Source organism: Alligator mississippiensis, chromosome 12 (genome assembly GCF_030867095.1).
Source record: "Alligator mississippiensis isolate rAllMis1 chromosome 12, rAllMis1, whole genome shotgun sequence".
NCBI lineage: Eukaryota > Metazoa > Chordata > Crocodylia > Alligatoridae > Alligator > Alligator mississippiensis.
This window is the reverse complement of record NC_081835.1, coordinates 31,353,456-31,378,441: the sequence shown is the minus strand read 5'-3', so window position 1 is coordinate 31,378,441 and position 24,986 is coordinate 31,353,456. Positions and strand designations below refer to the sequence as shown.

Genomic DNA, 24,986 nt, shown 5'->3' with positions numbered 1-24,986 from the left:
TCTGTCCATATGTTTGTGAGCACTCAGCATCCCATGGTTGTCACCATACTTTATTCTGTGACCAGCTGGAATCTCAAAGGACCAGTAAGACAAAACATAGATCCTCCTACTCTAAAACCACAAGCCCCTAAGACACAAGAGAAAAGAAAAATCTCTTTCAGTTTGTAGTACAGATTTTATGGTATGTAGTTCAGGAATTCTGATTTTTTTTTTCCAGTAGGAAACAGTGGTATAGATTACATATAGGTCTTCACCTGGGAACCTGGGAGGCAACTCTCCTTTAAAGTATACCAAAATACCCAGATTCTTCAACCTGGTACAACTATACACTTTTATTACTGACAGGTGTCACAGGCCCGTTTCAAATACCATAGATACATTTTCAGCTTTAGTATTACTTTGAGGCTTTTACTGATTATATTCTTCTGTTTAACTGCACTTTAATAAAACTGAAATAGTAAGTGAGTTCTTTTTTCAAACTTTAGTTTTACTGCTAACACAAAATAAATTTTATAACCATTAGCTGCCTGCTTGCAGTACATTTGTACAGTCAAATTTACAGTCTTCCATTCTTAGTGTAACAAAAACCTCAGAAAGCTTTTATTTGAAACCAAAGCACTCCCTAAGTGTTTCTTGTTATCTGTATCCTCTGCATTGTTCCTCTGACTGTTCCTCTGCATTGTTGCAGATCAGAGAGAGTTCAGCTGGCCCTCTACTATTCTCTCACTGAGATACAATCTATTAGTCAAGATGAAATTATTTTCATTCCGAAGACATTAGAAAGGGAAGAGCTAACATTACTGAGAATGCTACACATCACAAGATTTTTTTTAGGAGAACCTGAAAAACATAAATATATTTAACTGAATATTTCTCATAGCTGTCAGTTCAAAAGGGCAAAACCAATCTTCAAACACTGCTGAGTAAATTCAGCTAAAAATCACAATCAAAAGAACTTGAATCTCTGTTCATTTTTTAAAATTCTTTCCTAGCTAAAGAGTTGAATACCCCTGCTGAAATGTTAAGCTCAGTGGGCTTACTTCTTTAGAAAGGATTTCCCCCAGTGACTTGGTGTTAGTATATTTGACTTTATATTTTATTTCAGTAACAGAAGCCTACCCATGTTCTGCACTTCATGGAAATTTTATTACTGAAAACATTTAACTTTAAACTAGACAGTCTTTCAAGAATTTACTATAGAAACCCATGTTGCCCCAGCACAGGAATAGTTTTGGTAACTTAAGCAGTCTTTACACAGTCTCAGGGGGTTAATTCAAGCAGATCCAAGAGCTGTTCTAATTAAACCATGCCCAGCATCTCATGTATTCAGTGTTCTGCCCTTCAAAATGATGGTGGGGGTACTTTAACTAAAGCTCATTCAGTGAGCTTTAGTTAAATACCCCCACCACCATTTTAAAGCCTGGGGATGCTGAACACATGAGACATGAAAGCTTCTGGAGTGTACTAATTAGCATGTTCCGATGTGCTGTAATTATAGTGCGTCAGAGCAGCATTCCCACATGTCCACAGGAACCCTTAATAATGCATGGTAGCCTTGTCATGCCTGCACTATAGAGGTATGATTTAAGACCAAACTAGTTACTTTGACTTAATAGCATACCCTCAAAAGTCATATTCTAAAGGAAAGCTATCCAGCTGGTGGACCATTGGCCACATGCAGCCAGGACCATCCCTGGGGGGTCCAAATTGAGGTGACCGCCCTGCACCTTGCACTTTGGGGGGCCCCACGGAGCCGGGCAGAACAGTGTGGCGACTCCTCACTGCTGCCAGCTTTACTTATGGCCACTCAGCAAACCCCCCCACCCTCCTACCACCAAATCCACCATTGAATCCGGCACATCCGGCCGCTCACCACCCCCCCGCCCGCTGCTGAATCTGCCACTGGCTTCCTCATGTCTAGGGGCAGGGCCCTGCACACACTGATTTGCCCCGGGCCCCGCACTCTGCTTGGGTTGTCTCTGCATGCAGCTCACAAGGGGTTGAATTATGGCTTCCAAATTCGTGCCCAGCCACTTCTCCCCTCATCTCTCTGGTTGCAATAAAAGCTAGTGTCTCTGGGCCCCCCACTCCTCCTCCAGCTGCTGTTTCTTACATGCACCTCAAGGAGCAGGGCAGCATAGCAGCACAGGGAAATGGAAGTTAGCCTGGGACATGCAACGCTACCAGGAGTGGGGAGGGTTGGGGGGTCAAAAGCCTGAGGTGCAGTGGGAAGGGTTTGGGAGGTCAAGGGTACAGGTGTGCAGTGCGGTGGGGGGAAAGCACCTGCATGAGTGCATGGTGCAGCAGTGGGGGCTGTGGGCATACAGTATGGGGGGGGGGGTCACAGGTACATGGTATAACAGTGGGGGTCATGGGTGCATGGTACAATGGTTGGGGGTGGGTGTTCATGGGGTGTGCAGCCTGGGGGGGCCTTGGTATGGTCCATAAGGCATGTGATCCCCGCTGATGCAGCCCATGTGACATGCACCCCCCCCCTTTGCTACATTTCCTTCACATCATCTCATCACAGAAGGCAATCATGTAGCAAAACCCCCAGTTTTCCTTTTTTTTTTTTTTTTGTTTATTTAACATGCACGCATGTGTGTGTGTGTGGGGGTGGGTGCAAGGGAACCAATAAGACATTGTGTCACCATCTCCCCTGTTCAATAAAACCACTGTCATTTGCAACCTCAAGTCGGGTCATGCTTTACTGAATCCCAGTTCCTTCCCCATCTTAAATTCCAGCCCTGTTCTCTCTCTCTCTCAGCTCCATTCCCCCCCCCCCTCACTAGTGTCCCGATCTCCTCCCAATTCCGTCTCCCCTTTTCTGCCACCTCTCAGCCTCTCCTTGCTTTCTGGCTGTTCCTGCTGCCTTTCTGCCCCCCATGCCATCTATGGCCTTTTCCCTGTGACTTTCTGCTGTCTTTCTCTGCTTTCCCGCTGTCCTACCACCTTTCAGTCTCTCCTGCTGCTTTTCCTGTGATTTTCTGCTCTCCCTCTGCTCCTATTGCCTTTTCCTTCTAACTTTCTGCTGTCTTTTTCTGCTTTCCCGCTGCCCTGCTGCCTTTCAGTCTCTCCTGCCACCTTTCCTGTGATTTTCTGCTGTCCGTCTCTCTGTTTTCAGGCTTCCCCTACACCTTTTGTAGTCATTCCCCTCCCCCCCACCTGCAGCTTCCTAGCTCCTCATGGCTGTCCTGCAATTTTCTCCAGCAGCTGGAGCCTTTCTCCAGCTCCCAGCACCTACTGCCGCTCCCTGCAACTTCTCTAGCTGCCCCAGAGGCATCCTCTGGCTCCCCACACCCAGAGCCCCTCTTTAACACCCACATTTTCCCTTAGTCCCATTTTCCCTCTCCCCACCTATCTTTTCAGCTCCCCCATAGCTCTGGCTCCAGTCCCAGCCTGTGTGCCGGCATCGCTCCCCTGTTCTGCAGGCTTTGGGCATTGTCTTTTAATCAATTAAGATCAATTAACCTAAAGTTACCGCCGAGCCTCAGTTCTTCAGCCCAGGCCCCTCTTGTCTACCAGTTCTAATCCCAGTCCCGGTAACTTTCACTTTCAGCAACTTTCATTCCCTACACTTCTACTTTCTTACCTTAACCTGTCCCCAGGTATCCCAAGTACACCAAGCACATACATACATATATACACACACATCACAACACCCAACTTAGGAACTCACCTGTGTGTATGTGTAGGTGGGTGGTATGTGTGTGCATTAGTGAATACACACACACACATATATATATATATATACATATATAGATATCATTGTGTGTGTATGGTATATGAATTAGTAATCCACGTATGTGTGTTGGATGTGCAGGTGTTGGTAACTGATTCTGTCTAAATTTGGTGTGTATAGTGTGTATGGGCTTAAACTGGTGATAGGTGTGCATGAACCTAGACTGGTTATTTTGAACGTGTGTGTATCTGAGTTGCTAGTGTGTGTATGCCTAGTAGGGGTGCATGCACCTAGTGAGTGTATGTGTGCTTAAAGACAGAAACACCCAATTACCGGTGGGGGCACATTTCTCACAGGAGGGCCACTCTCTCTCCAGTCTCAGTCCTGATCCTCAAGGGAAATTTACACAACACATCCCAGAGATGAGCCTATGAGCTCCATTTCATCAACCTGCTGGATACTAGAGATCAGGGACTAAAAATAGACATTGGATTTTTGATACATTACAATCTGCCTGGCAACTGACTCCCCAGCCCAGCCCAGCCCCTGGCTTGTTTACTTTTCATTCCATCCAGGAAGAGCATGCAGCAACTGCTGCAGCTTCCTTAGCCTGACGAAGGGTTTTTGAACCCGAAAGCTTGCTTAATAACTATTCTCCAACCATTTGGGTTGGTCTGATAAAAGATATCAAATTCACCCAAGGAACCTTGTCTGTGTGCTTAATTGATTTTTATGTGTGCATGTGCAATTGTACACCACGCCCTCCTGTCTAATAGTGCAATATTGAGATCCTGAGCATTGGCCTGACCCCCTCAGGGCAACAATCAGGTTGGTCAGGTAAGACTTGCCGTTGGTGAATCCATGCTGGCTGTCCCTAATCACTGTCTCCTCCAAGTGCTTAGAAATGGATTCCTTGAGGATCTGCTCCATGACGAACTCTTTTTTTTTTTAAGTTGTTGGGTATCCTCATGCATTTGAGCACACAGAGTACATTTTTTTCAGGATTGGGCTCATGAAACTCTATAAAGCTTTTGTTAATAGACAAAATTAGATGCATTGCTTTTTGGCATGGAAGAATCAAAAAACATAAAAAACAAATAGCAAAATCTTTTTACATTGAAGAGATGCACTGAAGTGAAACAACAAAATAGTTCTGGTGTTTCAGTTTGTTTGCTATGGTCACAGACTGTTTTTGGTCATTATAATAGATAGATTCAAAGATGTAGGGTCAGAAGGGACCTTGTAGATCTTCTAGTCTGACTCCCTGCCATGGGCAGGAGAGAAAACTGGGCTCAAATGACCCCAGCCAGGTAAACGTCAAGCCTCCTCTTAAAGACCCCCAGGATAGGAGCCATCACCACTTCCCTTGGAAGTTGGTTCCAGATCCCAGCTGCCCTGACTGTGAAGTAGTGCCTTCTAATGTCTAGTCTAAAGCTACTCTCTAGCAGCTTATGGCTGTTATTCCTTGTTACTCCAGGAGGCGCTCAGGGGAACAAGGTCTCTCCTGAACCCCGCTGGTCCCCCCTAGTAAGTTTATAGATGGCCACCAGGTCCCCCCTCAGCCTTCTCTTGTGAAGGCTGAACAGGTTAAGGTCCCATAGCCTCTCTTCATAGGGTCTGCCCTGTTGTCCCCGGATTATGCGAGTGGCCCTCCTTTGGACTCTCTCAATGCTGTCCACATCCCACCTGAAGTGCGACACCCAGAACTGGATGCAGTACTCCAGCTGTGGCCTGACCAGTGTCATGTAGAGGGGGGGATCACCTCCTTGGCCCTGCTTGTGATGCATCTGTGGATGCAGGACAAGGTACGGTTAGCCCTACTAACCATGTTCTCGCATTGTCGGCCCATGTTCATCTTGGAGTCAATAATGACTCCAAGATCTCTTTTTGCCACCGTGCTTTTGAGAAGGGAGTTCCCCAGCCTATAGGTATGCTGCTGGTTCCTACTGCCCAAGTGCAGCACCCTGCACTTGTCAGTATTGAACCCCATCCTATTTTCATTTGCCCACGCTTGTAACCTGTCCAGGTCCTGCTGTAATCTGTACTTCCCTTCTAGCGTGCCCACCTTACCCCAAATCTTGGTGTCGTCTGCGAATTTAAACAGGCTGCTCTTCACCCCATCATCCAAGTCACTAATAAAGAAATTGAACAGTGCAGGCCCAAGGACCGAGCCCTGGGGGACCCCACTGCCCACTTCCCTCCAGGTCGAAAATGACCCGTCCACCACCACTCTCTGAGTATGACCCCTCAGCCAATTTGCAATCCATCTGACTGTGTAGGCATCAATGCCACAGTTGCCTAGCTTTTTAATGAGAATGGGCTGGGAGACAGTGTCAAAGGCCTTCCTGAAGTCCAGAAAGACTACATCCACTGCGATACCTGCGCCCAGTGATTTTGTGACCTGATTTTAGAAGGCAATCAGGTTGGTCTGACAGGACCTGCCCCTAATGAAACCACGCTGGTTGCCCTTGAGCATCATCCCTGCTGCTGGCCCATCACAGATGTGCTCCTTGATAATCTTCTCAAAGAGCTTCTGCAGGATTGAAGTAAAACTAATAGGCCTATAGTTGCCCAGGTCCTCCCTCTTCCCTTTTTTAAGGATAGGGACCACATTGGCCCTCTTCCAGTTGTCTGGCACCTGGCCAGAGCACCACAAGTGCTCGTAAAGCTGTGCCAGGGGCCCCGCAATAACCCCTGCCAATTCCCTCAGCACCCTGGGGTGGAAAGCATCTGGACCTGCTGATCTGAACACATCCAGCCCCTCCAGAAGTTCTCTAACTTGGTTCATAGTGTTGTGTGAAATGGGCTGTATTCAATTTCGATTTGGATTTGGCCTGAATTGGGGGACAGTGATTCAATCTGTTGATTCGGATCATTGTCCCTGATTTGATTCAGCTGAATCTGAATCTGAAGCTGCGATGCTGATTCAGTGAGTCAGCTATTTGGACACAGGCACAGCTTTAAAAGTTTTTTTCTACATACCTTGAGGTAGCAGTGAGGCTTGTGATCACTGCAGTGCTGTGGAAAATGCAGAGTCCCACAGCAGTGTAGGGGGCTTTCCAGCATGCTCAGCAGTGAACCTGGAAGTGGCATGAGGAGGCCCTGTAGCATGCTCCCCAGCAGACCCAGAAGTGAACCGGAGGTACTTCCAGTCCACTTCCGAGTACGCTGCCAAGCATGCTGGGGAGCCCTCTGAGCTTTTGTGGGACTCTGCATCTGCCCCAGCACTGCAGCATTCAGAGCCCCTGCTTCCTAGAGGTATGTAGAAAAGTCATTTAAAGCTGTATCTACGTCCAAATGGCCGAATCTGTCCTAATCTCTCCGAATCAATTCAGAGAGATTAAAGGGTCCCCTGATTTGATTTGAATTCAGAGATTCAGCCAATGAATCACTGAATCTCCACTGAATCAAATCAGGGACCCTAAACTTTGCACAGCCCTAATGGTTAGTGTTGAAACTGAGGGTTTGACTAAAAGTAAAGGGGTGACTGCAGTTCTTGTAGATATGCCCATGCTAGCTTTAATTTGTTTCAGTGTTAAGTATACAACATTGAAGTGACTTCTTTTTCTTAAATTTATTCCTTGCTTGTTTTACTCATCTTAATCATAATCTCTAAGTGTATATCACAATTGAAAACCTGGTTCATACCTTCCTTGTTCATTGGCTATTAGCTCTTCTGTGTTTAAGACCCACAAGTAAAACACAATGGCTTGGTTTTTGAGCAGGTTTATTTAAGCATATATTTTTTAAATGGGCTTTAATATGAAAGGCCCATGTCTTCTGTTCAGTCTGAAAATTGAGTTTGTTTGTTTTGATATTCTGATAGAATGGGTATATCTGATTCCAAATGCAGGGGTTTTCAGAGGTCCTTAACTGGAATATAATTAAATAATAAATTATGAAGAATCCTACCCATAAAAGTTTTCTTTCTTTCAGAATAAAACTTCCTTTCCCTCATTTATCTTTGTTCTGTATTCTATCCAACTAATGTATACCCAACTTCCACTGTAAGCTACTCAATAGAAAGGCATTTTCCCTTGTCCTGCAAAATTTAAAAATGTGTTTATGAAATAGAAAACTTAAATAAACATTATTAAAATAAACAAATCCTCTCTGCCAGTTGAAAATGCAACTCAGAGCTTTCAACAGCCTTATTTCCTCTCCATAACTTTCAGTTTCTGGCCCATACCCTAATTTGTATTAACATAGTAGATATTTGATCTAACTGCTTTACAATACAGTGTTCTATTGTTCTTTTTTCTTTCTTTTTTTACCAGCAAAACCCACTATTCAAACTTGTGCTAAGATGTGTATGTCTAATGCTGGCATATTGATAATTAAATACATCACAGGCATGTACAAGCCAAAAGCTTTGGAGGCTTGAAACAATAGTGGGTCTTCTGACTGCCAACCTCTTCTTGCTCCCTAGAAACCTTACTTGCCAAGCTGTAATTTCAGGAGTGATTTAGTTTTTTAAACTGCCATAATATAAAAATCAATCTATTCATTAGAGCAGAGCTTTCCAAACTGTGTGCCGCGACACATTAGTGTGTCGGCGGCAGTGTGTAGGTGTGTCGCGCAAAATGCAGAAAATTTTGCGGAAGGGCACTGCGGAGCTCCCTTACTCATGTCTGCTTCCCTTGGCCCCTCCCCCGGAACTGAATTACTGTGTCGCGAAATGATGCATGTCTAAAAAGTGTCACCAACATGAAAAGTTTGGAAAGCTCTGCATTAGAGGGATCAGGCTATAAATATTTTCCATTAGTTGACATTGGCTATGGAATTCCTTGTTATTTTCTTCCATAAATTATTGAGTAGGATTGCTTTGCATTGTTTGTTACTGCTGTCCACATGAAAAAGAAAGAGCGAAATGGTTGTTTCATACAGGTGTATATAATGCACATTCTGTTAAGTGATTGGGATCTTTGTGGACCAACAACACTGAACAGATGCTAAGACACAGGTAAAGCAACTAGGAAATAAACTCATATTCTTTGCTCCCTACCTGACTTTGTGTGATGTAACGCAAGCCAATTTTTCTCTCTCTATTTCCCCATCTGGTAAAATTACCTATCAATTTCACAGACTTGCGAAAAGTCTTAATAGATTAATAATTGTAAAGTACTTCAAGACCTTGAAATAAAAAATGGTAGTAAAATATAATGTTGCTTGTATAATTTCTCATATAATTATGCTATTATCACAAAATCATCTTAAGGTACATAAAGTATAAGATGTTGAAACCCATTATCCCACTGTGTATTATCTATGCATATATGCAATAAAAGGATTAGCTTTTACAGAATTAAGATGTAGAATGACAATTTGAAGATTTCAACAGAATTTGCTCAGTCTTTAAACATTATTTTTTGCTTTGTTTTCTTTTACAGTTTGCGCAGATGGTGTCCATCTACAAAACTCTGGGTCCTGAGAAGTTCCCTCTAATTGCACAAACATTTTACCCAAATCACAAGGAAATGGTAGGTGCAAACAACACTAAAAGTCAGTTGCTGTATGAATAGAACTGAAACTATAATTACCCATGATTCATTTTCCCTTTTTCCCCCTCTCAGTTATTTTAAAATACCATTTTGGAAACTTCCAGTGGCATGATACTGGATGACAACGAGAAAGCATCCTTCTGTTAATTGAAAAATTAGTACCTTCAGCTTTAAAAAAGACAAACTGGTTCTAAAGAACAGAAAAAATACGAATTATAAAGTACACAGGAGAGTGTATGGATATGTTTCCAGGCTAGTCCTGTGGGTTGCATGCTAGAATATTCAGTATCTTTAGTGCTGGTGAGTAAGGCTGTATGACATATTTGTGTAAAACCTTGAACTCACCTAAAATCAGATTGTTTCACGTGCTGTTACCTTCACATGCTGGAGCTGCTCTGCTGATAAGTCGCACCCCTCTGCCCAGACAATAATTGTTCACACCCACAATCAAGTGTACTTTATGCTATCTACCTTTTCAAGCTGTTCCTGTGAATTGGTTGCACAAATGTTGGGTCTTTAGAGGACTCAGGTGGCTACTTTCTCCAGCATTTTCTTTGACGAGTTGCTAGAGATGGACTATTGCTTCTCTCAAGTCATGAACTAACTTCTTGGGAAGGAAATACCTAGGCAGGTATATGAATCTGATGTCACCATACAGCTTGAATGTCCCTAATGCCAGCAGCTTGTCTGGTAAGCTGTAAGATGCCCTATAATTCTACATGCAGTTGTTTCATATAGGGATTCTCAGCCCCCTGTATTAAAGATGTCAGATGCTTTCAACCTTAATGCATTATTGGTAGGTGACTTTTGGAGTTCCCTAGCTGCCTCAAAAGGAATTTTGAAGTAGCTCACAAATAGTTCATTTCATACATGTACTCCAGGGTGGAGAGGAGGGCACTTTAATTAGAGAGGTTCTGACACGCTCCAGAAGACTTGCAGCAGACTCAGTTAATTAATTGAGTCCGCTCCAACACATGTTAATTAGAATGCATCAGAGCAGAGCTCCGTCACATAGTATATGTGCCCAAAAACGTTGGCAGCAAGAGCAGAGGTCTGTCCCACACCACTTCCTACCCCACTAAGAAAGATCCAGGCACAGAGAGATGGTGGCCTTCACTAGCAACCCAATTATTAACACACTCAAGGAAGAAAGAGGCTTGCATCTTGCATCTGCTGCAGACCCAGGGGAGTTAATATGATACCTATAACTTGGAGTTTTGTGGGTGGGCTGAAACCAAATCTGAGTCCTTTCTAAAATGTCAAGTAGAAAATGGGGAGGATTGATCAAGGGGAGGAGAATAAATTTAAGGTTTTTTTGAGTTTTCCTGGAGATACAGATTATATGTAGCATCCTCAATCTACAAGCAAACCTACATCATTTAACCAATAAGTACAGTGATAACTGGCTAGCTTACTGATATCCTTTAACCCTGAACAGGCACAGTCTGGCAGGGAAGGGAAGCCATGCAGGAGCACAGCAGAAATAAGAAGGCAGCAGAGCAGGCAAAGGGAGTGGGGAGGGGGTGAGGACTAGTACCCATAGCCTAGGAGGAAAACAAGGAGCAGCCTAATAACTCAGCAATTAAGCAATTAGATGCTTGTTTACAGGTGCTCCCTCCCTCCTTCCCAGATGCAGGGTTTCCTGTGAGCTGTGTTGTCTGGCAGGGCTTGCCTCCTCACCCCAGGAGCTGTGTCTGAGCTGCTGTATTGTCTGTTACATGATTAACCAATATAATTAGAGGAGGTTAAACAAATATTTTTAAAAATGATATTTACCTCCCTAATTCTTACTTTCTTACTCTGGGTAGAGGAGCCCAGCCCAATACCCTTTGAATGAAACAAAGTATCCCACTGAGACAAAACAATATTTTCAGCACCAAACCCTGATGTCATTTTTCAGTGCTGTTGTGTAATGTTTCATCACTGTAAATCAAATGCAGTATGTACTGTTGCAGTGTATGCCTTCTTTTTTTTCTGTGCCCCAGACAATTGAACATCATGAGTTGCTTTCCCACTGTGTTTCTTATGTGTGGTGAGGGAGGCAGAATAGTGGTACATTCCATTTTTCTTGCCCTAGTGTTTTTTAGCCCCTCTGGACTGTTTGCTTCATTTGTTTCTTTTTTTGTTGCATGGTAAATTTCTCTTTGAAGGAGCTCCTGACATAGCCATGGTAAGAGTGGTACACAGCAATGAGTCTCAAACTGTGGTCCTGAACATATAAATATCCTTTGAGAGCAGGAGGGCTTTTCCTGACACAAGGATAAGTAAATACAATAGTGAAGTCAACAGCTTTGTTACTTCTGTTGTTGAAAAGTGAAGCAAGAGAGGACCAAATGTCCTTTCTGTTGGATATGAAATAATTAATTCCAGAAGCAGAACAGCGCATTAGTGATGCAGTAAATTTTTTGCTTCCTAAATTTTACTTTATATCTTGTTTATAATCCTGATAATGGCCGAGATCTACATAATGGCTGATCTACATTCTTCTTTGCATAATTCATGGGTGCTCTCAATAATTTTACAAACACATTGAAAACCTGCCTATTTTGCTTGTATGTGTTCTAAATATAGGTATATAGAAACGAAGAATAAAATATCCCATTATTGAAGTACAAGAATTGGTTGAGGTTTCAATTTCTCCATCAGGTTCTTTTGAAAACTGTTATCTTAGATTACTAGCTGAATTCTATGTCTACAACAGAAATAAAAAGATGGAGAGCTGTTAATGGAAAGCATTTCTTCCAAGTGCATCAAAGGGAGTGCCTGTACATGTGCTGTGAGGCTGCTCCGATGCAAGTCTGCTGGAGCATGGTAATTACTGCATTCCAGCCAGTCTCTGCATCTCGTGTGTCAGCATTCCCACGTTTAAGAATGGCGGTCGGGGCAGCTAACTACAGCTCATTGAACAAGCTTTAGTTCAAGCACCCCCGCTGCCCTTTTGAAGCGTGGGGACGCTGATATGTGAGAGCTGTGGTGCTTTAATTAGAGCAGCTCTCACAGTCGCTCTAATTAAATTGCCCTCCCTCCCCCAACACTCCCAGAGCACGTGTAAAAGTGCCCAGGTTGTTTGACAGACACGAGACTTAATATTTGAAAACAGATTTGCCCTTATGCCTTCAGTTACCTCTCTTACATGAATGGTTAGCAGGCCTTTTCCTTTTTTCATTTCATTGTAAAAAGCTAACTAGTCTTGGGAGATGTTAACCATTTTGCACGTAATTAATATTAGGCTGGAGATGACTCTATTAGTATTGTGTTGACACATTTCAAATGTACCACATAACTGAGGAAAGTTAGATTTAGAACGCCTTGTTTGTTTTTCCCTCTGGGGGAAATTTTGTGAACCCAGTAACTTAGAAAACATGTGGTCAAGACAGGATACCAAATAGTTTGGTTAGGATATTTGTACAGGGTTGGGCTGAATGATGATTCATAGGTGGGAGTTTTCTCAGTATATGAGTTGAATGTTTGTTCAGACTATTCTTAATGTTCAAACTGGTTTGAGATTGCTTTTACCTATAATGATGCTTCCAGATGTTTAAAGAGTTTCTGTTGTAGTTCTACTCTTGTCTGCCTCTGCCCGTTTTTACATTCAGCCATAAATAAATTCGTTTTCCCTCTAATTGAAAACTGTCTATGTTAGGACTTGCAGGGTGTTTTGAAGCTTTAGAGATTTGGAACTTAGCAGGCCTGAGTTATTGTTATGCTTCTATTCTTTTTGCTTCTTATATAGTCTGATGATCATTTGTACATGACTCTCTAGTACTGTGTTTTCAAAAGGAAATAAAAGGTAAGTAAATAAAATACCTTTATGCAATATTGGGAGCTGCTTTCATGAGAAGCTTCTTGGAACAAAGACATTTAGCTCAAAAGCTGATTAAATCTTTACAGTGTTGTGAAGCTTTCAAACTCATTGCTGCCTGGATATTTGCAACCTTTTCTGGAATTAGTTCACTTTTTCAGTATATTTTCTCCTACTTTTTCTGCCATGTAAAAAAAAAAAAATCCTGTCCAGTTTATTTTTTGTGTGTGGTGATGAATTTAACTAGGAGGATGTTATGAAAACTACATCCAAGTACTCTTACCTAATTTCAGTAATTTTCTTTGATTTTTCATTGTTTTTCTGCATGACTTTTTCTTATGTTTTCCCAGTTGTAAATATAAATCAGATGGGTCACATTCAAAGTAAAACCAAATGATGTACCATGCAGTATTTTTCTTCTTTGACCTTCAATGTACCCTGCACACACACACACACACACACACACACACACACACACACACACACACACACACTTCAGAAGGTAGAGAGCAGTCATTCTAAAAATAGTTTGTTGTTTGTAATAAATTAATGCAAATACAAGGAAAATTCTTGTTAGGAAAATAATATAGTCTGAAAAAAATTGTACCGTAGGCAAATTTCCTTTCAGTCCTTTTCAATGACAAATCAAAAGGAAAATTAAATATAAATTAAGAAAGTTGCTTTTTAAAGCTCTATATCCCTCTTTAGTGATGTTAGAAAGATTGGTCTCTTTTTCTCCAGTGTGGAAAACACGGTCAGATTCAAGTTCAGACAGAAATCAGACTGGGCTGCAATTGATTTCGAAATACGTTATATTGAATAGTTTATGGAAAATCAATTACAGAATGTTCATAAGACTCCATATAGGATATGGATATCTCATATTGTAAAATGTATACCTAAAAGTTTTATTTGAAATACAAATCATAAATATTTGAAGAATAAAAATTATTGCACAATATTGGATGAAAGACAATGTTTGTTATGTTCATTGAGCTTAAGTTTTAGTTATTGTGTAACTTTAAAATAAACAGTACTTCAATAAACAAGTTACAAAGCAGAAAATATCCATTTACTAGTGCTGTTCAAAATGGACCATTACAATAGAATGATACTCTGTGTGTTCTGCTGAATAAATTAGCTACATGGATAGAAAACTTATATGATCATTAAGCTCTTGCAGTTCCATCTTGGACTTGTTTTGGTATGATGGAGGGAAATAAGTTGTAGCTCTCTACCTATATCCATAGAATATATTCAGACATATATATATTGTACTAACAGTATGTCACACTACCAGAAAGTATATTTGCATTTCATTTTCACTTTTGGAAGTAGTGTTGCCTTCAGGGCATGTAAATAACTGAAATAAGTCTGGATAAAATCAGCTTCTTACAAACTGCTTTTTTCCTGGGTGCAAAATACAAGCAGTGATTTATATTTAATTATGAATAATTATGGTATTTAATTTTCATAAGTTAAAATAAAGTTGATTTAAAATAAAATAAAGGGTGAGGTATTGATTATTAGGTGATATTGTTGAGTTATTCTTCCAACAAACAATGCTTCATGTTCCCATTGGCTTCAGTCCCTTTTGTGTTCTGTTGGAACCGAACAAAGCATTTTTCTTTAATTGTTACACCTTGTTAATATTCTATATATTTTATATAGATTGAAGGCAACATGTTTCCTTTGTTGTGTTAACTATAACCTGCTATCTTCTATTTTACTATAAAGTAAAAAAAGTAAGCACATTCAGATGTAAGGCTGAGGCTCTAATCTTATCCCACTGTTGGCACTTACAGAATGGCACTGGCAACGGGACGGGTATATCAGGTCATCCACTTTGTGGCTGTAAATATCAACTGTAGGTGGTGCTTTGTATTCCGTTTTTCACTTTTCTTGCTAAATATTCATTCTTTTTTGTCACAAGGAAGACATATGTACTCTGCAACATAAGCACTTTTTGTTGGATGAGACTGTTCTATTTATTTTTACAGTCATCCCCCTCCCCCCCACCCCAAACCAAACATTTTCATGGGAATGTCAGTATTAAAATTTCACCAAGTTGTTATGGAAATATTTGGCCAGGAAATATTTCAGTAGTGTTTATTATTCTACATATATAGCTTTCCTAAAGCTGTTACTGTCTTTTAATATATATAAATGCTATAGGGGTACTAATAGGGAGTACTGAGTATAGGTTATAATCAAAATACATATTTTTATAGTTTTTGCAAATGTACATCTTTTACCCAATGTATATATAGGATCTTAGCCCCTGATCCAACACACACTTAGGCACCTACTTATGCATGTGAGGGGCATCCATTAAGTTGAAAGAAGCAGCTGATGAACATAAATGTAAGTATATGCATATCTCTTTTGAAAGGCTGGGGTCTTAATGGCTTTTTCAGATCTGTAGAGTAACCTAAATATGGACATTATTCAGATACTAGATTTTAGACTCAGTAGACTACAACAGCTCCATAGAGCATTTATTCTTCTAATAATATACCTGTTTCATAATGCATCAATCAGTAGTTTAGAAATATTACAGTTTGAATATTAGGAGTGGATAAACAACTTGCATACAACAATAAATGGAATTAACCGAACCAAGCCTACACTTATTTTTTAGTTTTGCAATAATTAGCCTAAGTGTTCTAAATTTTCATACGCCAGCTCGCTTTGAGCTAGTTCTAGCCAACACTGCAGTCTACATAATGAAATGCAGTATCAACTTCTGTTTGCCCGGCCACAATCAAGAAATACAGGAAATGTTATGGCAGAGTTTCATTATAATGCTTCCTGCTCATTATCTAGAACCTTAAATGTTTGAGGTAAATATGGATATATATTCTAAACTTTGGTGTTTATCTTATTCAAGCTGTTGATGTGTGTCCTTGGAGCCAGATTCCCTTCCATCTGTTAATTCCTTTAAGTTGACCTTGGTGCCTAAATATGATTCTGTTCTACCATGCTAAAATCCTGAAAATCCATTAATCCACCTACTTTTGGAACACAGCACTGTGTAACCCTTAAGAGTGAATCACACAAAAGCAGTGAGGAGGAGATGGCGCACCCATCTTTTGTTTTAACAGTTTTCCAGGGATTTGAACAGAGAATAGTACTGCACTTGGTGCTTAAATCCACTTACACACTTAATAAATGTGATAGAATCTGGCCCTTAGCATCCTGTTGTCAGATATTAGAATCTTACCTGTTTTTTTAATACAAAAATGATTAACTTCCTGCTAGAATTTTGTAAGCTGTAAAATTCATTATGACAAAGTGCAAATGAGTATCCAAAAATGGTAAACTTTTATTTCAGCCTGAACAATTACAGATGACAAATAAATTATATGGGATTTTTTGTTATAAGACACTTCCAGCTGAGACTCTAAATGCCTTGTTTGTAGATTGTTCACATAAATATTAGAATCAGTGCTTATAACAGTAATACAACTGAAGTATAATAATGAGACATGTATAAAGGTATTACTAAGCGCCACTACTGCACTGAAAATGTTTGTGGTTTGTTCTTGTCATAAATCTAGTTAGACTAGGCTTTGTCATAACGTTTCTGTTGATACAAGGCAATAGCAAAACATTAGAACATTCAACTTCTTTATCTACAATATAATGCAGTCCATTAGATTAATGAACTGAATAGGTGTTTCTGATTATCAAAGATGTATTTTAGCTTAATTACTAGCAAGTGTCACAATACATGGGTAAAGAAAGACATGATAGTTAAGTAATGTACAAAACAAAGACTATGGAGGTTTTTAATCACAAACACGTTTAACTTGCTTCAACAAAAATGAACAAAACATGGATCTTTGCATCTTTTTACAGCACATTGCTTAATACTTTACATATACACTGTACAATAATTCTTCTGTACTAAGACAGCTCCAGACAGAAAAAATAGCTCTATAAAATATTCTTCATTTTATCAGAAAGATTGATTTGGAATAAAACATGGAGTTTTCTTAATCTGATAGGTAAATGGAGCAGGGGGAAAAACTCTGATCTTTCTTTTGTTCTTGTACATTCATATTGATAAAAAGGAAAGCTGTTATGCCTTAAAGGACACAGAGGAACATTTTCAACTAAAACCCTTCTATACAAGGTAGAACTTTACAGAGCATCTACCTCAAAGGGATTTGTTCCTCTTCTTGCCTGGGTGCCAATTCCTCAAACTCTGTGCTTCATTGTACAGCACAATTTGTTTTTGTTTCTAAACAACAGATACATTAGACGATGGCAGTTCAAAGCTGTGTGCGCAACGTTTGATGGAATTAGCCCCCGGGGCTTTATAGGAAGTGATAATTTTAAGGTTCACTGATGTCAATAAACTCTTTCTCTGGGGGAGGGCCACCTCGGTACCAGCTGCAAGTACCATCACTTCTCTTGATACAGGCATAATGCTTGGCTTGATGTCCATAAAGCTTTCTTTCTATCAGCCAGTCCGTCCAAAGGCATTCATTTGGTGTAGTGATTGAACAAGGCACCATGTAGCAGGTAGTAATCTAAAATGTGAAAAGCTAAATGAGTCAGTATATTCATTACAATTTCCATTAGAATATCAGTTTTCTCTTTTACATCATACTTTTCCAGGGTATGAATGATATTTATCTGCAATGTCAGTGGTGATCTGTAAATAATATTTATTGATGTGGAGATCAAATAATTTTATAAAATATATTGTGAATGTTCTGCAGTCCCATCAAGACAAAAGTTCCACTGCCGCTAGAAAGGGCATTTTAAAAACTCAACTTTGTACTTACTTTGCAGTCACAACCCATTTGGTATCTTTGATTAAGACTCTTCTTTTGAGACAAGGATAGATCATCCCATGGTTCAATGTAGTTGCATAAATGGATGAGAACTTTACCATCACTTAAAATCTGGCCTGTAATGGCGAAAACATTAGCAATAAAGTAAATAAATGGATGTATTCTAATCAGCATTCTACATTTCAAGACAACTCTGAAATTTCTCACATTTTTTTTCTGTAAATGTTGTTTAAACTACAAGTACAACAGTGCAGTTTTCCTCATGCAGAATTAATATTAAAGACTGGAGGGTATCTTTTTCCAGAAGATGGTGATATTCTGCCAACCAGGGACAACTAGGACAACAATGTGTGAGACTTGTGTTTTCACGCACTCTTAAGCTTCTGCAGCTAATTAAGGCCCCAGTTCTGCAAACTTTTGGGTATGACTAGTTATATCATACTCTGTTGGACTATTCACACATGGGAGCATTTGCATGATGAGCCTGAATTCAATAGGGATATGATAAAACAATGGACTAAGTCTTGCTAGAGCAACTCCAGCCTTTATAAAAATAATTGTCATGACACTGACCTCTCTTGTCAGTTATTTTGATATCTACCAATTGAAATACTGAAAGTGGTATATGAGAGCATTAATATCCAAATGTTCCTCAGTATGTAAATGTTATTCCTTATGAATGTTGATATCACTTTGGGTAATTTGAGTAGCAAAATTATATTTACACAAACTCAGCATTTGTGTAACATTTGTGCACCATTAAATAGTATATCCATTATAGCAGTGTTTCCCAACCATTGGTCATGACCCAAGAGTGGGTTGCAAGAATATATGAAAGGGTCACGAACAAACTTTAAAAATGAATCAATAAACTTTAAAAAATGATTTTTCTTTAAAGGAGAAAAATTTGTGAAATTGTGGCTTTTCCCTTGCAGGCTGGCAGAGTTCTAGCCTGCAAGGGGCTGCTTGGGGGCCCCCCATGCCCCACACACACCCCACTTTCCCCCAAATACCCACCTCTTACCCCAAACACTGGAGGACTGGGGCCTGGAGGTGAGGAGCAGTAGGTCATGACTGAGGGGCACTGGGTTTGGACTGGCCATCAATGTTTACAAATGGGTTCTGCTACAAAAAAAGTTGAGAACCACTGCATTATAGCGATTTGGTATGTTGTTTTTGTTGTACTTTACCCGTAAGGAGATACTGCTTCTTGTTGTTAGCTTCAAGTTTCACTCCACAAAGAGATGAATCAAAAGGAGTGTAGACATATTGGACATCCTTCAGTCTCTCAAACCCCTTAAACATCTGAAAATTACCAAGAAATTGTGTGTAATTTTCCTAACAATTTTATTGGTAAATATAAATATGATTTTAAAAAGCAAAACTTTTGAGTAGTTGAACAGTATTTCACACATGGGCAATAGCTGAAAGGATGATACAATATTCCTCTTTGAGAATAGAATTGAACCTAAGCTGTGCAGTCTGGATTCTGTATCAGAAATACTAATACTTAAAAACATTTATCATTGTTCAGATCTGGGTTTTGCTCTACCTCCATCTCTACTTCGAAAATAAATTATTCTGTTGTTTTGTGAAGGGAATGATGCTAGCATTTTATAGACTTACAGCTTTTAGTAGTTTATTGTGGATGCTCACACCACTTCTTAATATTAGAAAGTCTGTTTTTTTTTTATACTTTATATATAAGGACTTAAGGATTTAACAGCACTGTAGTTACTAGCCCATCTAAAACTGCATGGTGTAATGCTGATTCCCAAAGACACAGGATTTATTAATTGTATTAATTTTGGTAAATGTCTTTGTAACTATCTTTGTAAGTACCATTAAGGACACCATACATCTAGCCTGAGAATCCCAGCATTGTACCTAGATTTTTATCGTTAGTACAAACTGTGGAACACTGTTAATACAGTTATCAAAACATTAAGGAGATTCTTCCTCTGTATTGTCTTGGGGGTGGTGTAATGAAAGAACACATGTAGCAAAAAATACTATTGCAAAAGTATTATCTTCACGTAAAGGTTGCTGTCACGGGATGGGGTCCTTAAGGCTGGCTGTGTTCTCCTAAGGCCCCTTGACCGTGCCAGTTTGGGCCCGATGGGCACCCTCAGTTCTCACCCGCCACATCTTTGATGACAAATATTAAAATAGGGAGGCTGCCTTTAAGTCCTCTTGGACACGGTTTGATGGACTTACTGAATCCCGTGGGTTCCCAGACCCCTTGTGGGTCTTGCTTCGCAACGGGTGTTTCGGGGCACCCTAGCCTTATGGGCTATATGCGTGCCTCCAACCACCCCTTTACCACACCCCAAGCCTTGCAGATGGTACCGGCGTTGTCTTGCCTCGGCCTCATTGTAATTCGGCCCCTTGTCCTCACTGGGCTCTCTGCAGCCCTGTCTCTGTGACCTCTTTGGGGCCGGAGTCTTCGCACCTCAAATGCTGCACCCTCTCTGGCACTGGGGTCTCTGCGCCCCACCAAATGCTGCACCTTCTCTGATGCCGGGGTCTCCACTCTGTAGTAGTCCCCAACGAGGCCTCCTACTTCCCCAAATAGCCTCACCCAAACCACCAGAGTTATAAAGCTACAAACAGAACATAAGCCCCTGGGCTATAACTTAACACAGGCTGCCAAAGGTGTGACCTGCTCCTTTACCATTACTCGGAGCAGGGGTTAGTCAGGCCTCTTTCCCTTCTCATTCTAAGAGGGCTCCTTAAGAGAACTGCCTCCCTTAGTTCCAGCCTGGGGTTTATATGGGCGCAAGGCCCTGCCCCTTCCTGCCAGCTGACCAGATACAAGTGCTGACTAATTTCCGGTTGTCATGGCAACCTGCACCTGGGCTCCTACCTGGCTCTTTGGGCTCTCCCCAGGCAGTTCCTGCTCTTCTAGGATCAGGGCACTTTAGTGCCCTGCGACAGTTGCCTACATGCATCCAGGTACAGAGCTTAGCCCAATGTGATTTACTGTAAAAACAACTAATTTTGTTTAATGAGATAAGGCATTACAAATTTCCAACATTCAGAAGTCAACTGAAATGGGAAAGCTTAATACATAGCCCATGCAGTATTCAAGATATAGCTTACTCTTCAAATAGCATAGAAAATTCTGAAATACATTTTTAAAATAGCTCCTGTTAAAAGAGCAAAATAAATCCTATTATACCCAAACATGAGAGGAAACCATTAGGTGCTAATCAAGTTCTGATTGGTTGTCATCATCTCATATGATTTAACTGAAAGTACATCACAGAGGAGGCCCCTTTTGTTACATCATGCTATGTGTAGACAGCTGTGGACAAGGTTCATAGCTCCCAAGGGCAGGTTCTCCCAAATGCAGTTGGCGTCATTGGAAAATATGTTTATGATATGCAAGTTGTCTCAGGGAATTTAAGTGGTATAGGGTGCTAGAAAATATACTGTAAATATGTTGATTTTCTTAAGCCTTTTGATTAAGGAATGGAAAAATAATGCAAAAACTGACTGTTGTCATTAGACTGGTACAAAAATATTAGATGCTAAACTGAAATTAATGACGGGAACAAAATCCCAACCAAAAGATGTTCCATCGTAAGTAAAGCAACACCCATGTCAACAAAACAAGCAAGCCCCAAAATACTAAAGAATAATTCGGATAGTATCTATTTATATTTCCATGAGGTAAATTAAATTATCTCAGCCTACAAAGTTTGTCCCAATATATATGATCCTCTAAAAAAGGAGGCCAGAGAACATGTGCATGTTATAAAAAGGCTGCTTATAGTAAAAAAAAAAAAACCTGAATATTTGAGTGCCAAGACTGTATGACTCATGTTGAAATTAAAGTTGTTTCAAGTGCTCAGCCCTCTGAAAATCAGGACAGCTGGGGCAGGCACATGTATGTACTCACACAGGGGCTAAGTGGTGCGGCACCCTTAAAGGGATCTCACAGCCCCCCAGAATGCCACTACACCATGGTTGAGAATCACTGGCATAATCTGTAGTTTAATTTAACATAACTTGTCAATTGCTTGTAAGACCAAGCTGTAGCTAAAGTGTTATTTTACAGTATAGTTGCTTTCATGTGAGCTAATTAATTTGAGAGAGATTAACTAGAGTAGATCACTGTAAAATACTCTCAAGTTAAGGCAGACATAGAGACCTATACTAATCAAACTTTAAATTGTGAAAAGTATTGCCATAGTCCGGACACAGGACCTTTAAAATAAATAAATAAATAAAGGCCTATGCTGTGATGCACTTAGCTCTTAGGTTCCTTTAGGGTAACTAATTTAGATAAAAGGCTTCTATAAAAGAAATTGACTGATGGAAGCGGCAGTACTGGTTGTTCAGTAGGTGGCACCATTCTCTCTATAGGTGATGATCAGTCCTGGCCCTAGAGAGCATGTGTAGAGATCTATGCTGTCATAGAGTCATACTTCAGGCCATGACCACTGGGAGTCACTGAAAGACCTCATGTTACTTTTCTTTGGAACATGTGCTCTAACCCCAATATCCCAAATAAGTTTGTGCTGTCATATTATGTTCTGTATGCTATATCTCCAGGTATTTTCAGCTGTATCAGACATTACTTTTCTAAATTACTGTGTAGTATAGTGACGTTTAAGCATTCACTGAGTTTTATTCTGGATCCAGATACATTCCTCTAGTACAGGAGTAGTGAGAATTTGTCCCACTTTTTGTTTGTAGGACAAATTCATTCCTGTCATAAACTTGTCATACAGCCTAGAAATTTCATTGGAATTGCATTCACATGTGCTAGATCTGAATTTTTCCTATGTATTAATCAAAGTTTATGAAGTATATTGGTTTTCTCTCAGATGGTGTGTTCATATTGGTCTTCATTTTACCACTCGTTTCCTTAGCAGTTTTTCACAGCTGTTCCTATTAGAGTCAGTAGGACTACTTGCATAGTAAAGTACTACTCAGTACAATTGTGGGTGGCAAAATCAAGCCAATTATTATTTATAAAAACCACATGTTCTTACAGATCATTCACTTTCCCCTGCTGTTAACACAAAGTTCTAAACAGTGTTCCAGTGAAAGACAATAATAGCAACTGGAAAAATTGCTAGCTTAATTAAAGTAACTGTTTGTAAATGGAAAACATACAGAGTACAGTGTGTCAGTATTGCTGTGTTACTATTATAATAAATAATTTATAAAACTAGTAATAAAGGTATGCTGTTAGTTGCAAAAAAAAAATAATTGTGCTAATATCATTAGTGCCCCAAACTTTAAATATGAGTAAAGTTTCTTCCAGCCCGTTGAAACTTGTATTTTGCTGTAATGGAAGCAATACTTTTAAAATAACAATTTCAACATAATGTTTTTTGTTTTGTTTTGGGTTGGGTGTTTTTTTTGCAATGGGAATAGCTTAAAGGAGTCCCTTCTATGCTGAAAGTACCCAACATTTTACCAAGGGTAAAAATAAGTGGAAGAAAAAATGCACTATTTTGCTCACTACTACCTATAAAACCATTTGTTTACAAAAAAAAAAGGCTAAGTACAGACATTTAGGGAGTATTAGGAGGAGGTTAGATTGGGTTCAAAATGGCCACCCACTGTAAATTAGTTCACCCCAGATTTGTACCTCATGTTTTACGACATGTGTAAACAGCTGCACCATTAAAGTGGTGCAAAAGGGCATTAAGCTGCTTTAAAGGCCAATTTTGTGGCGTGTACAATTGTCCAACTACACTAACTTTAGTGCCAAGTGCCTGCACATGTAGACACTTGCCAAAAAAAATCACTTAATGCGCATTATCTTAACGCATTCAATTTAGTTGTGTTTAAATGCACATGTAGACATGCCCTGTTACACTCAAATACTTTTTTTATAACCTTCTCTAAGACCCTGTTGAGAAGTAATTGAAAACATTTTAAAAGGCATTTCCTATTTGCTTATACTGAGTAGAAGCAGATCAAACAGTTCAGTAACAGTGTTCCAGATACATAATTTGAAATTGGAGCTATTTTCATTAAACATAGGTCACATGTTTTTGTTGCTATATGTCACATGAAAATGAGCAAATTAGCATGGAGTTTCTGTGACAAATTGTCAACACGAATGCATATATTTAATTTAGTCTTGAGCCCTTCTGCTAACCAGCTTGTTTGCAAATTAGTTTCCAAGCTCTGGTTTGCAGAGAGCTGGCTAATCCTACTCTTCCTTATTTCCAGCTGGAGTTGAGAAGAATTCAGAATTTCTGTCCTAGAGGAAATACTGGTATGTTAGCATTTGAGGTTGTTTTTTCCTGCAATGGGATGAATAGCTGAAATTTCAAATTTTCTGCACAATAGCATTTAAAAAACTAATTCAGAAAGGCCAAATCCTTCATTTTGATATTTTTATTTAAAACCAACATTTTGATATTCCTAAAAGAAAAATATTTTGCTTGTTGAAATGATACAAAATGTGTCCTTTTGAATCATTTCAGCATTAACTGCTTTCCATATGGTGCTGCTGCTTCTTTGTCTTTTAGATTCACATGCCTTAATTGGCTTCCATGTACTATAATTATGCATAATCACATGATTCCCAACATGCACCATGCAATTTGGTTACAGAAAAATCAATTCATTATATAATAGGAAAAGTAGTCTTCCAGAGAGCCTGGGTCATAGGAAATAATGGGATTGGTACAATCATTCCCATAAGGGAATGAACCACATGGAAATGTAATGTGTCATATTAGTTCAAAATCTAAAATATTCCAGTTTGGGCTAAACTGATCTAAATTACACTATTTTGTTTTCAGTTTCCCAAGCCATTCTAATGGAAAATTCCCAACTCTATGTTCAGTTGTTAAATTGCATTAAATGGAGCTATTTGAGAATCCCTATGTTGGAATATTCATGGATGTGAATCCCAAAGAAGTCCCAGTATAGCAGATGGAAAGTTGTTTAAAAATTAGATGAATGTTCATAAATGATTATTTGTAATACTGCATGCAACAGTTATGGTAAGTATTTCTCACTGCACTATTTTATGACTTCTTTAAAGGCAAATGCTAGGGAAGAGATCCATTACTTTTCATTCTAATGGTCAGTGCTACCAGGTGAATCCAAAGAGAGGTTATAACCAGTATCTCTTAGAATTTAGAAATGTATGTACAGTATATGAGATCATAAATGATCTAATACGCTATGCTTTAACTTAAAGTCAGTGCTAAGTAAAT

The 24,986-nt window shown here is 39.7% G+C and overlaps 2 protein-coding genes across 6 annotated transcripts in view; one reads left to right on the top strand and one right to left on the bottom strand.

The window, feature by feature from the left end:
• The window catches only part of SYN2 (synapsin II), a 623,389-nt gene that overhangs the window by 371,553 nt on the left and 226,850 nt on the right, over window positions 1-24,986 (top strand). For all 5 annotated transcript variants that reach the window (XR_009456083.1, XM_014597696.3, XM_019496298.2 and 2 more), the window contains exon 5: window positions 9,073-9,162. Coding sequence is in view for 4 of the 5 variants with exons in the window: in XM_014597696.3 (XP_014453182.1) it covers window positions 9,073-9,162 (90 nt within the window). In the remaining variant the exon portion in view is untranslated. The remainder of the gene's footprint in view (window positions 1-9,072; window positions 9,163-24,986) is intronic.
• TIMP4 (TIMP metallopeptidase inhibitor 4) overlaps window positions 16,291-24,986 on the bottom strand; it is a 49,527-nt gene continuing 40,831 nt past the window's right edge. Inside the window, exons 3-5 of the mRNA XM_019496430.2 lie at window positions 18,981-19,095; window positions 17,782-17,906; window positions 16,291-17,523 (exon numbers count right to left, since the gene is read on the bottom strand). Coding sequence (XP_019351975.1) covers window positions 17,326-17,523; window positions 17,782-17,906; window positions 18,981-19,095 — 438 coding nt within the window. The 3' untranslated portion in view covers window positions 16,291-17,325. The remainder of the gene's footprint in view (window positions 17,524-17,781; window positions 17,907-18,980; window positions 19,096-24,986) is intronic.